Source organism: Corticium candelabrum, chromosome 17 (genome assembly GCF_963422355.1).
Source record: "Corticium candelabrum chromosome 17, ooCorCand1.1, whole genome shotgun sequence".
Taxonomy (NCBI): domain Eukaryota; kingdom Metazoa; phylum Porifera; class Homoscleromorpha; order Homosclerophorida; family Plakinidae; genus Corticium; species Corticium candelabrum.
The window spans coordinates 450,146-462,101 of record NC_085101.1 but is presented as its reverse complement, the minus strand read 5'-3'; the positions used below and the strand labels follow the sequence as shown (position 1 = coordinate 462,101).

Here is an 11,956-nt window from a genome sequence, read left to right as displayed (position 1 = left end):
ACTAACATCAGTAGACAAGATAATTGGCCAGTGATCAGACAGATATCCACCATTTTCTCTTATTTCAAACTCGACAATTGTTTTGCTCAGACTACCAGAAACAAGGAAATAATCAATCCACGACTGACAGCCAAAATCAGATCTGTGCCATGTACTTGCTTTGCTTGACAACACGGGATCATTCAAGCCAACAGTAAACAAGTCCCAATCAGAAATAAAAGAAGCCAACTGTCTCGACATACGACTGTTCTGACTACGAAGATCAGCATTAAAGTCACCTAAAATGATCACTTCATCATGGTCATTCATGTCTAGAATACTTTCCAGATAACCAATCTCAGAGATGTAATCATTCAAAGACAAAGTATCACCATAATTGACTAGCAAGTAAACAGCAACAACGAGAATAATTCCTATACTTGATTTAACTCGAACTGCAACAATCCTATCCGACACAGTGCTTAAGGGAGATATCATATAGTGACTCCACCTATGCCATAAAAGAGCAACTCCGCCATATGCTCGACCAAGTAAAATCTCATTTTTCCCCATAGGGGATGCAGCACAATACATAACATCTTCTGATACAGAGGATAACATAACAAATTCATTTGGAGAGAACCAATGTTCCTGTATCGCTAAAAAGTCTAGTTCTTCCATCAATTCTGAAATACTTCTTTTCGAGGATTTGAAATCTCTACAATTAAAAGATCCCAATCTCAGCTTAGCCATCATCTGTATTGCAATGATGAACTTCCTCTCTCCTTACTGCCCATCCAGGTTTCATGACCCACAAACAAACCCTTACTTGTAGAGGCCGAAAGGAAGGTGTCAAAACTTTGTCCTTGTCTCTGAGTGAAATCCTCACTTGTGCACTCGTTGTTCCCTTTCCTTTAGATGGCAAGAGATAACATAACCTCATATCGATGCTGTTACCTTTTAGAAAGTTCTCGATGTCATTCTCACACACGTCTTCCTGGAGATTTGCAACATACAAATCCCACGTGTCCTTTTTCAACTCCACACCTACAAGGGATGACTCATTCGTCTTAGAGCCAACAAGAGACTTGTCTGATGACGCTTCAACTTCTAAGTAAGACCCACTGATCTTTTTCTTGTGTTCCTGCTTCTTACTTTCCTTGGATAAACCCTCCATGAGCTTCTCACTATCTGTATGACGTGACACTTCTTTCACTGAAGAGTTGAAAGTGTTTCCCAGATTAGTTGTGAATTTGACTGCATTCGCATATTTCACTCCTTCAGAGCTACCAGACTCAATGATCTCGCTATTATCGTCCTTGCTTAGTACCAACTGAGACTTCTCTTCTTGTAATTCTCCTTCACCGATACTCTTCCTCTGACCTCTGTTCAAGGTCAACCCTCCATTGATACACCCACATCACTAATCATCTTAAGTACACCTTCCATCTCCTCGCAAAGCTTTTTGATCTCCCCTCCAATTTTATTTTCCATATCAGATGACACTTTGTCGTAAATTTCTGCTGCACTATCACAACTCAAAACCTGAGCCTCTTCTCCCATACTTTTCAGAACATCTTCTGTCTCGCTTGACAATTTTGATAGTACTTTATCACACACTATACTACCGTCTACTTCCTCCAGAAGAACAAGAGAAAGACATTGATATCAATGGATGCAAAACGCGGCATCTCTACCTTCATTCTATCTGCTGCGTAACAAAGCTCCAAAATGTCTTCTACATCTGATTCTACCTTCCTTTTATGACCAGTATTCTTCCTAATTTTCTTACGGAATGTCTTCAGTTCCGAGAAATTCGTCGCAGCTTCAAACAGAATATTTTTCGCCCGTTCCACTTCTGTTTCTCCAAAACCTTTCATCACAACCTCTGCAAGCTTTTCAGCCGGTAAGTAGCTCATTTGTTTTGTATAAAACATAAAACACCACAAACAACCGCAGACTCACATTCATACGTAGCCGCCATTGCTATATCCGGGTAAATATATAGAACCACGTTATCTGCTATTTTATGAAGTAAAACCTTCCTCTTAGTAAAAGAGTGGGAGCGGAAGTGCAGGAAAACAACAGCTCTACAGGAAGACAGTTATTATTCTCTTAGCTACGCCCACGCTACAAGAGACATGCTGAAGCTGCCCTAACGCACGCGAATATTATACGGGTGTGTGGATCCGAAGTACGTGTGTATCATACATTCCCTTACGATCCGAGCAGCCCGTATCTATGCTAGCTAGTTGTTTGTCGGAAACAAGGCCGTTCCTCGCCCGTTCCGGATCACAACAATGAAACTGTCGGCATCATTGGAGTATTTGAGCTCTGGATGCAATCGAAGTCCAGGAAGTGTCTGTTGGTCTAATGACGCTGTAGCCTACGGCTCGAGCAGCAATGTGGTTGTCTACTCATCCAAAGTAAGAAAAATTAACATTGTTTTCGTATGGCTACTTACTGATTGATTTGTGCTTTGCAGTTGAATAAAGCGATTCTAAGTCTCTCGGGTCATCGAGGAAGAGTAAATTGTGTAAGTTGGCTTAAAGTTGTTTCACGTGGATCTACACGTTTCCAGAGATCTGCGGAGGTTTTGGTTTCTGGTTCGGCGGACAATACGGTTATCGTTTGGAAAACAAATGTTGAAGATGTACGTAAATTTTAGAGCCGAACGCAGAGAGTTGTACAGTCGGATGTCAGTTTCTGAACGCCACGCGGTGTGCTTGGGACGCTCAAGTGGACGTGTACGCGCTAAAGCCCGTTACACGCATGCGCAATGATGTGTACTCTTAAGTTAGTAGCACTAGTAAATGCTCGGCTGGCATTGTGTTAGGCAAGCGATGATGTTTTGTCTTTACTTTTATCCGCATTTAGCAATGATTGCGTAGCAATAATTCCTGTCAAACTAACTTGCGGAAACTCTGTCACGCATCAGTGTTATTTCCTTATTAGTCGCGTACAGGAGCAAAATCAAGAGTCATTTCACTCTTCTCGCCAAGAAATTATAAGTAAGTCGACCCCTCGACCTCTTGATTTAATGTTTGGCACATATGTTGTAGAGTCAAAATTGCATTCATCTAGCTTTGTAAATCCATATGACAAGCGCCGATGTACATACATACATACATACATATATATATATATATATATATATATATATATATATATATATATATATATATATATATATATCGACCTTAATAGACATGACAAGAGAGAGGCTTGCTTTGCTCGCCAATTATATGGTAACCTACTTTCGCATTATTACCGTATGCAATGCAGTCAAATTTGGTTGGCTGTGCAATTGTCGTTCAGTATTATATGTAGTCGGTAGAAGTGTGTGTGTGTGTGTGTGTGTGTGTGTGTGTGTGTGTGTGTGTGTGTGTGTGTGTGTCTGTGTGTGTGTCTGTCTGTCTGTGTCTGTGTGTGTGTCTGTGTCTGTGTGTGTCTGTGTTTGTGTGTGTGTGTGTGTGTGTGTGTGTCTGTGTGTGTGTGTAGCCTTGGAGGCCCAGAGACACCTGTTTGCATGCCAGGAGAGTTAACGTCAATTATTTGAAACAATCAGAGTTATGAACAGGGTTGACTCCCAAAGTGTTTGTATGACTGACATCCTACTCTACATCAAATATTAGTTACATCGAAGATTAGTTGAGTAAATACTAACAAGCTTGAGTACATTTATTTACTGTAGGGCAAACTTGTTGCAAAACTGGAAGGTCACACAGGTCCAGTAACAGCTCTTGCTACTCTGTTGGTTATAAGCACTAAAGCCAGTGACAAAATGACACTGATTGCCACAACCTCTACAGACTCATCGCTTCGCATCTGGCAGCAAAAGAACTTAGGTGCTTGTTAGTTTATGAAAATTATAAATGTAGTGTTGCGTCCAATGGCAATATTTTGAAGGTAAATTTGTCCAAGTTCAAACAATTCCGTTTGGTCGCGGGTTTGCTCTGAGTGTGGATCTTGCTGTATTGACAGAGTGTGATGGTACTGGTGTTGTGTTTTCTTTATTTTTGTTTCGAACGTTTGTTGTGTAGGTGAAGTTCCATTCTTGGTGTGTGGCTGTGACGACTCTATACTTCACTGTTATGTTTGGCATGGCAATGAGTTTAATGAAGTATTGGCTCTTAGTGGGCATGGAGATTGGATTAGAGGTGTTGATATGACAGTTACAGGTAAGACAGAGACTGTCGCATTTTATTTGACTAACAATGAGTCAATCGGTAGATTAGTGTGAAGTAGGTCAGTACAAAATCGGCTGCCTGTAAAAAGCCCCATATGATGGGCACTGATAATACATATCAAGGAGTATCTTGCGTTGCACACTCATTAAAGCCTTTGGCTCATGAAGTCTGGTTATAGAGGATAGTGAAAGTAGTTTGTTTTAATAATTATGTTGTTATGCTCCTCCATGATGGACAAGTGGGATCTTTACCCCATCTGGGTGCCCACCAACCCAGTAGGCGAGCCCAGGAGGGTACATGTTTCTTTGTAGTCGACATGGCGATCAATGACTAGCCAATTTGATATAGATTGCAGGCATTATGGTGACTGCAAATTCGGTACAGAATGTCTAGTGTGGATATCAGTGACCACCAGGAAAGTGCTGAATGTCATCGTCAACATGCCATTCGCCAGACTACAGAAACTCCCAACAATTGAAACGAGTGATAGTCTCATGGACAAAACTAGAGAAACATGAGAAAGACGGACAAGTTTCATAATAATAAACGAATTTTTGCTGTATGTAAAGGTTTTTTCTGATTAGTCTAATAATAATAGTATGTATCCATTTAGAGTAAAAAATAGTAATAAAAAATAGCCTAGTGGGTAGAGTTCTGGTTCTCTGACTGGGTTCAATCCCGGGTGGCGACAGTAATATAATGAAACGAGTCTGTTGGTTCTTTCTCACTGTCTATTTAGCTATGTCTGTGAGAGTAGATTTGTTTCCGTCGATGGGGAGTTCTGTGATCTGGCGTGGGGATCGTTGGCAATGAGGATCAGTGCTTTCTGGTAGTCATTGATATCTACTGAGTGTGCTGTTCAAAGCTGGCAAAATCGTCGTATTACACACAATCAATAATCGATGAGCCATTTACTAGCATCATATGGATTACACGGAAATGTGTACCTCTCTGGGACTTACCTGCCAGGTTGGTGCAGTGTTCTCCCCAGGATCTTTTGGCAGAGCGGGCCGCTCTGCCTTATTCTAAGCAATTAAGCTTTTAGGTAAAGTAGATCATCCAGATGCCAAGACTTGAGGATCTCAAGTAAGCTTATTAAATTAATCAACTAAGAAAGCGTGTGGCATCTAATTGTGCAGTACAGTAACACTTTTACACCCACGCATGCACCCTTAACTAACCATGCTTTCACAGCTGGTGTTCATGTGCAAGTTGGTATTTAACTGCCATTGGACGTGGCATTGGGTAACGCCCACTTTACGGAGTATTCCGCTCTGCCTTCTAAGATTTCTGGGGAGAACACTGGTGGTCGCCCAGTTGAGGGTAAAGACCCCACTTATCCTACCTAGAGGGTGATACATACGCCGTGACTTAGTGGTTAGCAATAATGGCTACCACTCCATGATTTGGGGTTCAAACCCCAGTGACGGCAGTAAATTATGAAACTGTCTGTCTTTCTTTCTCATGTTCTCTAGCTTTGTCCATGAGACTAGGACTCATTTCAGTCGTTGGGGAATTTCTGTGGTCTGGCGAACGGTTTGTTGACGATGATGTTCAGTGCTTTCCTGGTGGTCATTGATATCCACTAGTCATGCTGTACCGAGGTTGCAGTCACCGTAATGCCTGCAATCTATATCGAATTTGCTAGTCGTTGATTGCCGTGTGGGCTACACAGAAACATGTATGCTGCTGGGTTGGTGGGCACCCAGATGGGTGTAAAGACCCCACTTGCCCATCATGGAGGGGCATAATGACACACACCCAGATATTGATGGAGTCAAGGTTCTTTGCTGTATCGCTCGTCTCAGAGCTAGCTGAGGAGTGCATTCCCTGTGTGGGAAACCAGAGCAGGGTTTGAAAAGTGGGCATCTGGAATTTCTACAGCTGTTTGAAAACCAGAAATGGTTGTATAAGTCAGGCGACTGGTCGAATACTCTCTTGTTCTGCGTCTGGTTTGAATTTGGCTTCAAACCTCTCTGGCGACACTACTATGCCCACCGTTCCTGACGAATCTACTACCTCCTTTAACAGAAACAAGTGTACACGACACATGAAGAGGGAAGTATTACATTGTTACTACCACACGCGGTTGTCATGCAAGTTGTCTGGTTTCAGAAAACTCATGCATCAGCTATGGTGTGGTTATCTGTTTCAACTGATGTTTGTGCTGGTGTGCAGATGTCGACATTGGATACATTTTCTGACTCGTCAGCTGACGTTTTGGTCGACATGCCCTTGCTGTCAATTCTGTATCACTTAGTATGGCTTCGGTTAGGAAAGCGCCTGTTGCATGCGTTGAGAAACCTGTGGTGCTAATGATGGAAGAGGATAATCAGTCTACTAATTACTTGGGAAATGGCTCCTGCGATCAGCCAGTCACTGTTCTGTCTGGAGACTGCATGTCTATGGATGGCACTCTGGATTCTTTTCAGTGCAGAGCTACCAAGAAATCATCATCCCTTGTGACTCTGTGGAATGGGATCTGATGATCACACATCCTAGTATAGCTTCTCAGCTAGAAAGATGGAGACTCTGGAATGGGATTTGATAATCACACATCCTAGTATAGCTTCTCGGCTAGAAAGATGGAGACTCTGACTTCTTGAATCATTCAGTTCACTGCCAGACAAAGGACGGTCTTTCACTTGATGGTGATGCTGCTGTAGACCCTGTTCTCGTAGTGAGTTTCTTGATGAGCTAGCAAGTCAAGTAAATTCATATTTGTGAATACAATGCCTTCCAAGGATCTCTGTGAACAGTGTAACGCTGAAGATTATTGATGCTCTTAATGCAATCATCAATCTAGTGAAGGGTGAACTAAAGTCCGTTCAAAGAATGGAGAGCCCGTGGGAAAATTCCCGTATCTGGGCAAGTACGCCCCCTACGCCGTTGATAAACATATCATTCGAAAGCACGTGACTAGGTGGAGTCAGATCTCTGGACAAATTAACTCTATAGATCCTGGGTTAGTAGATACAGCATGCTTCCTGAAAGAGACTTCTCCCATGCATTACCGACAAAGAATACCGCCAGTAAATGACACCTACGAGACTAATTGTATTAATCATTGTTGTCATTCTCATCGTCTCCTAGGAGGATCTCTTCACTGTCTGAAGAGTTCTCCTCACCTATTAATCTTTCTACCGCTTGTTCGAGCACGCCATCTGACGTTCTGTAATATTTTCTACTTTCTGGATGACATGGTCGACATACTTCTTCCATTTCGCCACCGTCACATTTTCAACGCCTTCTCTGGCCAGTTCGAATGGCAGAAAACTGTTGAACAGGACGGACCCTGACATACTAAAGTAGATTATAGATAGTAGGCAGTGAGGGCTGGGTAGCAACCACTGCTCTAAATGCTCATTTATCGATTGTTAGTATTACAATCCAAGATGAGAGCAATATTGTTGTTTCCGCCCTCTAGGCCTTATCTGGTAACCACATTTCCCACGGGCTCTCCATTCTTTGAACGGACTTTAGATATGAGTGAAATCAGTTACAAATCATTGCTGCTTCACTAGTAGTATGTAGGCCAAGTCCCTTAGCATGTCAGTTTGCCCTGAACTTCGGCCAACACGTTTTCTTTAAATATTTTGATATATCACATTGTCTACACATCAAATTGATGTGTTGTCGTTCTTGAAAAAGGTCCGAAGTAGGCAATATCACGTCGGTGTTGGCTAACTCGTTCTCTCACAAACAGTGGTCAGGGAACCCAAGAATAAATAGATTGGCTAGCGTTTTTGGCACATACAACTTACATGTAAGAGATTCCTATTCGAGAACGTCAAATAGTTTAATTCTTAGGCGTTCATCTTGATAATTCGTCTCCAAGACGTCAATCAAAGTCTATTAAACACGTGACAAATGGCTACGCATTTCTAGTACCCGGATGTAGTCCTGTCACGGAAGGTTCGTTTGCATAGATCGGCAGGCAGTGTAAGTAAAACGAACTTTTAACAGTGGTTATTTCATTCAAACAAGTAATTCACCGCTTTTCTTGAATTTTAAGCACTTGTACTGTAGTCTACATGAGATATTTGCACGCTAGCAATGGAAGGATTACGCTTGGGTTCTCTGCCCAGCAAGGTGCCACTGCTAGACTTGTCACACTGTTTGTGTCGCTGTCGACCAGACGCTAAAGGTTGTCTTTTAATGTTCACAGTTGTTAGTTGGGAAACATTGCAGGAAGCTGCATGCAAACATATGGTGCAATGCAATTTTCGATTTCCTGTCTCGGAAAGTTTATGAAGGCCCAATGGGTGGTTACCATCGCTTATGTTACCAGACTTATACCAACAGAACTACCCTGAGTAGGCTCCTTTCTAAAACAATTGAAGGTAATAGTATTGTCCAACAAAATGATATAGAAAGTGAGTGCTACTGATCAGCAGCCTCTGTTTCCGAAATGACTTTGTTGTTGAGGCGCAGCAAAGTACCTACAACTAATCTAGAAAAGCGTATTATCTGTCAGACAGAAAAGAAAATCAATAAGCGACGACATGAAATCTCTGTCAGTGCCTAATGTTGAATTTAAAGCTGCAGAAAAGTTGTTGAGTGCCACTCGTATTCGGAATTAATGAGCAACGAATTCGTATCGCATGCAAAAAAATAAGATCTCATAGCAATTGAAGTATGCTACCATCGATCCTGATATGCTACATCTATGCATCCCAAAACATTTTTGCCAAATTCAGTCAAACAAGCGTGCGTACCTGAATGACCAAGCATCAGTCGAAATCGACCCTTTTTAAAAGTTGTCAAATGAAGTTGAAGACAACTTTATCAAGGGGTCACAAGTGCTGAAGTTAAGTGATCTTTGAGAGCGGTTCGAAACCCTTGTTAGTGATCGTCTTTATGTACGGTTCGGTGACACGATTGAGTTTTGGCATTCAACCAATTGTCGACAGTCAACCTTGTGTACAGCAATGCTGTCTCACGTGGCCATCTTGTGGAAACACGTTGAAAGGACTGTTGATTTTATGTTTTATTACTAAAGCTGAAATTGAAATCCTTTACATCCATGAGTGCGAAACGATATGTCAAAGCTGCAGATCGAGAGGTGGTTCTTCGAGCGGATCCAACTATCTTTGCAAGGCTTTGCATGTTAGCTCAAAATCATTCTATGGACACGAGAGAAGTAATGCTTTATTCCCTTGGTCTATTGCCTCTGTCATTTTCGACTCCTGATGACCTGTTAGTTAAACTAATAAAGCAACGTGGGTGAGTTTCCTACTGTTGCAGCGTGGATTTATGACGGAATGGCTGTTTTTCAGTCGATGAATGTTGCTACCTCGCCTGGAACATTAATTTGCTGAACTCGCTGAATGCACATTTCCTATTGTTACTTGCAATCTTTGCTCTCCCAAATCTCATGCAGATTTCGTTACATAATCGATCAGTATCCCGACGTGTCTATTAAAACCCTGAACGAGATAGACGCACAGGCGTAAGTTGTGAAATTTGAATAAAATCACTAGTGGTTTGCAGAACTGCATGTGCTCGGCAGTGGTCCAAGTTTCTTTCAGTTGGACTTAACAAAGGCAAACTAGTACAGTTTCTCGCAGACGAATGGGAAAGCTAAATTTGCGTCCAGATTAGATGATCGTTCATTGCATGTTTGTGATGGTAAGAATTAATGAAGTGCCTTCACTTGACAAAGGACAATGAAAGTTTCAGTGCTACTTATGTACGCACGAGGAAGCAGATACATGCACATTTGTTGGTTCATGCCTTTCACGAAGTACAACTAGGGTACGAGACTGTCGTGATAATGTCACCTGACACAGACGTTCTGGCATGTGCGTATTCTATCAAAGTATCATCAAACATTGTCTATAAATGGGAACAAAAAAATTGCTGTTGTCTACTTGACATTACTGCCATCGGTAAAAGCCTTGGTGATAGCATGTGTGATGCACTGATTGGATTTTATGATGCATATACTGGCTGCGATACGACAAGTGCTTTTGCAGGAAAAGGAAGACACGACAAGTGCTTTTGCAGGAAAAGGAAAGAAATTATGGTCCTACATCATTACTGGTGAAGGATCCGAGTCAGCGGCTGCACGGTCTTCTTTTAGTAGCATTGGACAGAACTTTGAAGTACCTACAGGCACAATCCTTGATCTGGAGGCTTTCACTTGTCAGCTTTATACGGAAAGAAGAGTTATGATTCAGTTAACGAAGTACGTATATTCATTAAAGCTAAGGATAAATTAATTAATTATGGATGTATTTTATTTGCAGGTTTGGTACCAACTCTTTCGTTCTAGGTCAGTACCAGCATCACAGTTGCCACCTTCACAGGATGCATTCAGGCAACATATATTCTTTGAGCAAACTACCAAGCTGCTGCGTGGCGAAGGGCACCCATTGCGCAGCTAGACGTTCCAAGCCCTTATAATCATGGCTGGATACTAAGACCAACGATGGCCTGTATGACTTCGATCATTGGATGGAGAAATTACCAGCATCGAGAGCCTTGTTGGAGATGGTTAGTGCAATTGCAAAACAGGCTGCACAAGTCAGCGATGCTCTTGCGGGTCAATTAATCTTGTTTGCACTGATGTTTATGGCTGCATGGAGAATAATTGTTGTAACTGGCATCAAAAAGACGGGACTCACGGTACTACGGATGAACTCCTGCGGTAGCAGCGAAGAAAGTTATTAGAGTTGTCTGAGCTATAAATACACGTGATATGTGTCATAATAAAAACCAATCTGGGTTGGCGAGGCTATCACATGATACACCATAGTAAATCTTTTATTGGCGTGTTTAGAGGTACATGATTTTGGGACGGTTTGGTAGGAACTGTACATAACTATTTCTTTCATTTCAATCTTGATAGGTTGCGAAACAGCGAGAAATACCAACAAGCCTTGACATCCAGACTATTGTACGCGTAAGATACGGCAATAAATAAAAGACATGATTACGCCACTTTTGGACCTTTTTGTCGAGATGCCAACAACTTGAAATCGTCTCTAGAGAGCAAGAGCATTCTAACAAAAGTGAGAAATAAATGTTGGTCAAGGTTCGGAGCGAAACTGTTACCTAGGTGTCTTTTCAGACTTGGCCCCTTTTAGACTTGGCCCACGTACTATTATAGTGTTCAGAAGGCAGGGCTCAAAGATGGCGAAGTCAACCAACTCTTAAACACCGACGTGGAGACGAAGGCTGGAAATGGAGATTGTTGCACTTTGGCGGGCGATATTTCTGTTGCAGGAAGTTAGGAGGGGCTCATCGAGCATTTGTTTACATGAACTCCAATTTCTCCAGCATCAATTGAGCATTCCTCGTTCGGAGACTTGTGAGGTCACTATAAATCAGCTGAAATGGAACTGCAGTCCAAAGTCGAGCGGACTAGGAGGCTGGAGAAGAATCAAAAGAGACTTCGCCAGAATGGTTTGTTTTAGCGGAATGCTTTACGGTTTTACAGGGAATTGGGTAAGCGAACTATCCAGATCACTTCCCCGCATCCGAGTCTGAGATTGAGCAGAATTGGGGTGATATCCTAGAAACTGAAGTGTGTTATAATGATTCTGCCCTCTGGCTGAGGCATCAAACCGATGGTGAGCCATACTGGACAGCTGAGCATCAATGGCCACCTATCTCGTGCGATGAGGTCACATTGTGTCTCAAGAGATAGGGAACTGGAAGTTTCCTGGACCAGATCCGGTTTCCGGGTCAAGTGCATCACGTATCTTCACGATGACTTGACTCATAACTACAACCTCCTGTTTCAGGACCAGGACTCTGTGCCCAACTGGTTATCGCAGGGA

At 42.2% G+C, this 11,956-nt stretch overlaps 1 protein-coding gene across 5 annotated transcripts; it reads left to right on the top strand.

Annotated features, from left to right (window-relative positions):
• Window positions 1–1,694: 1,694 nt before the first annotated feature.
• LOC134193226 (elongator complex protein 2-like) lies at window positions 1,695–11,393 on the top strand. 5 transcript variants are annotated; one of them, XM_062662041.1, is made up of 6 exons: window positions 2,169–2,405; window positions 2,465–2,632; window positions 3,674–3,827; window positions 3,889–3,972; window positions 4,023–4,160; window positions 11,023–11,393. In XM_062662041.1, the coding sequence occupies exons 1-6, from the start codon at window positions 2,280–2,282 to the stop codon at window positions 11,055–11,057; spliced, it is 705 nt and encodes a 234-aa protein (XP_062518025.1). In that variant the 5' UTR covers window positions 2,169–2,279; the 3' UTR covers window positions 11,058–11,393. The 5 variants fall into 5 exon arrangements, with proteins under 5 accessions (XP_062518027.1, XP_062518025.1, XP_062518026.1 ...); XM_062662042.1 differs by lacking the exon at window positions 11,023–11,393 and adding an exon at window positions 10,447–10,835 and having other exon boundaries at window positions 2,465–2,515; XM_062662039.1 differs by lacking the exon at window positions 11,023–11,393 and adding an exon at window positions 10,447–10,835.
• Window positions 11,394–11,956: the final 563 nt, after the last annotated feature.

Coding starts and splice junctions, on each gene's coding strand:
- LOC134193226 (XM_062662039.1), top strand. CDS start 2,280: ATGAAACTGTCGGCATCATTGGAGTATTTGAGCTCTGGATGCAATCGA. Junction 2,633..3,673: donor GGAAAACAAATGTTGAAGAT/GTACGTAAATTT, acceptor TATTTACTGTAG/GGCAAACTTGTTGCAAAACT. Junction 4,161..10,446: donor TGTTGATATGACAGTTACAG/GTAAGACAGAGA, acceptor CTTTCGTTCTAG/GTCAGTACCAGCATCACAGT.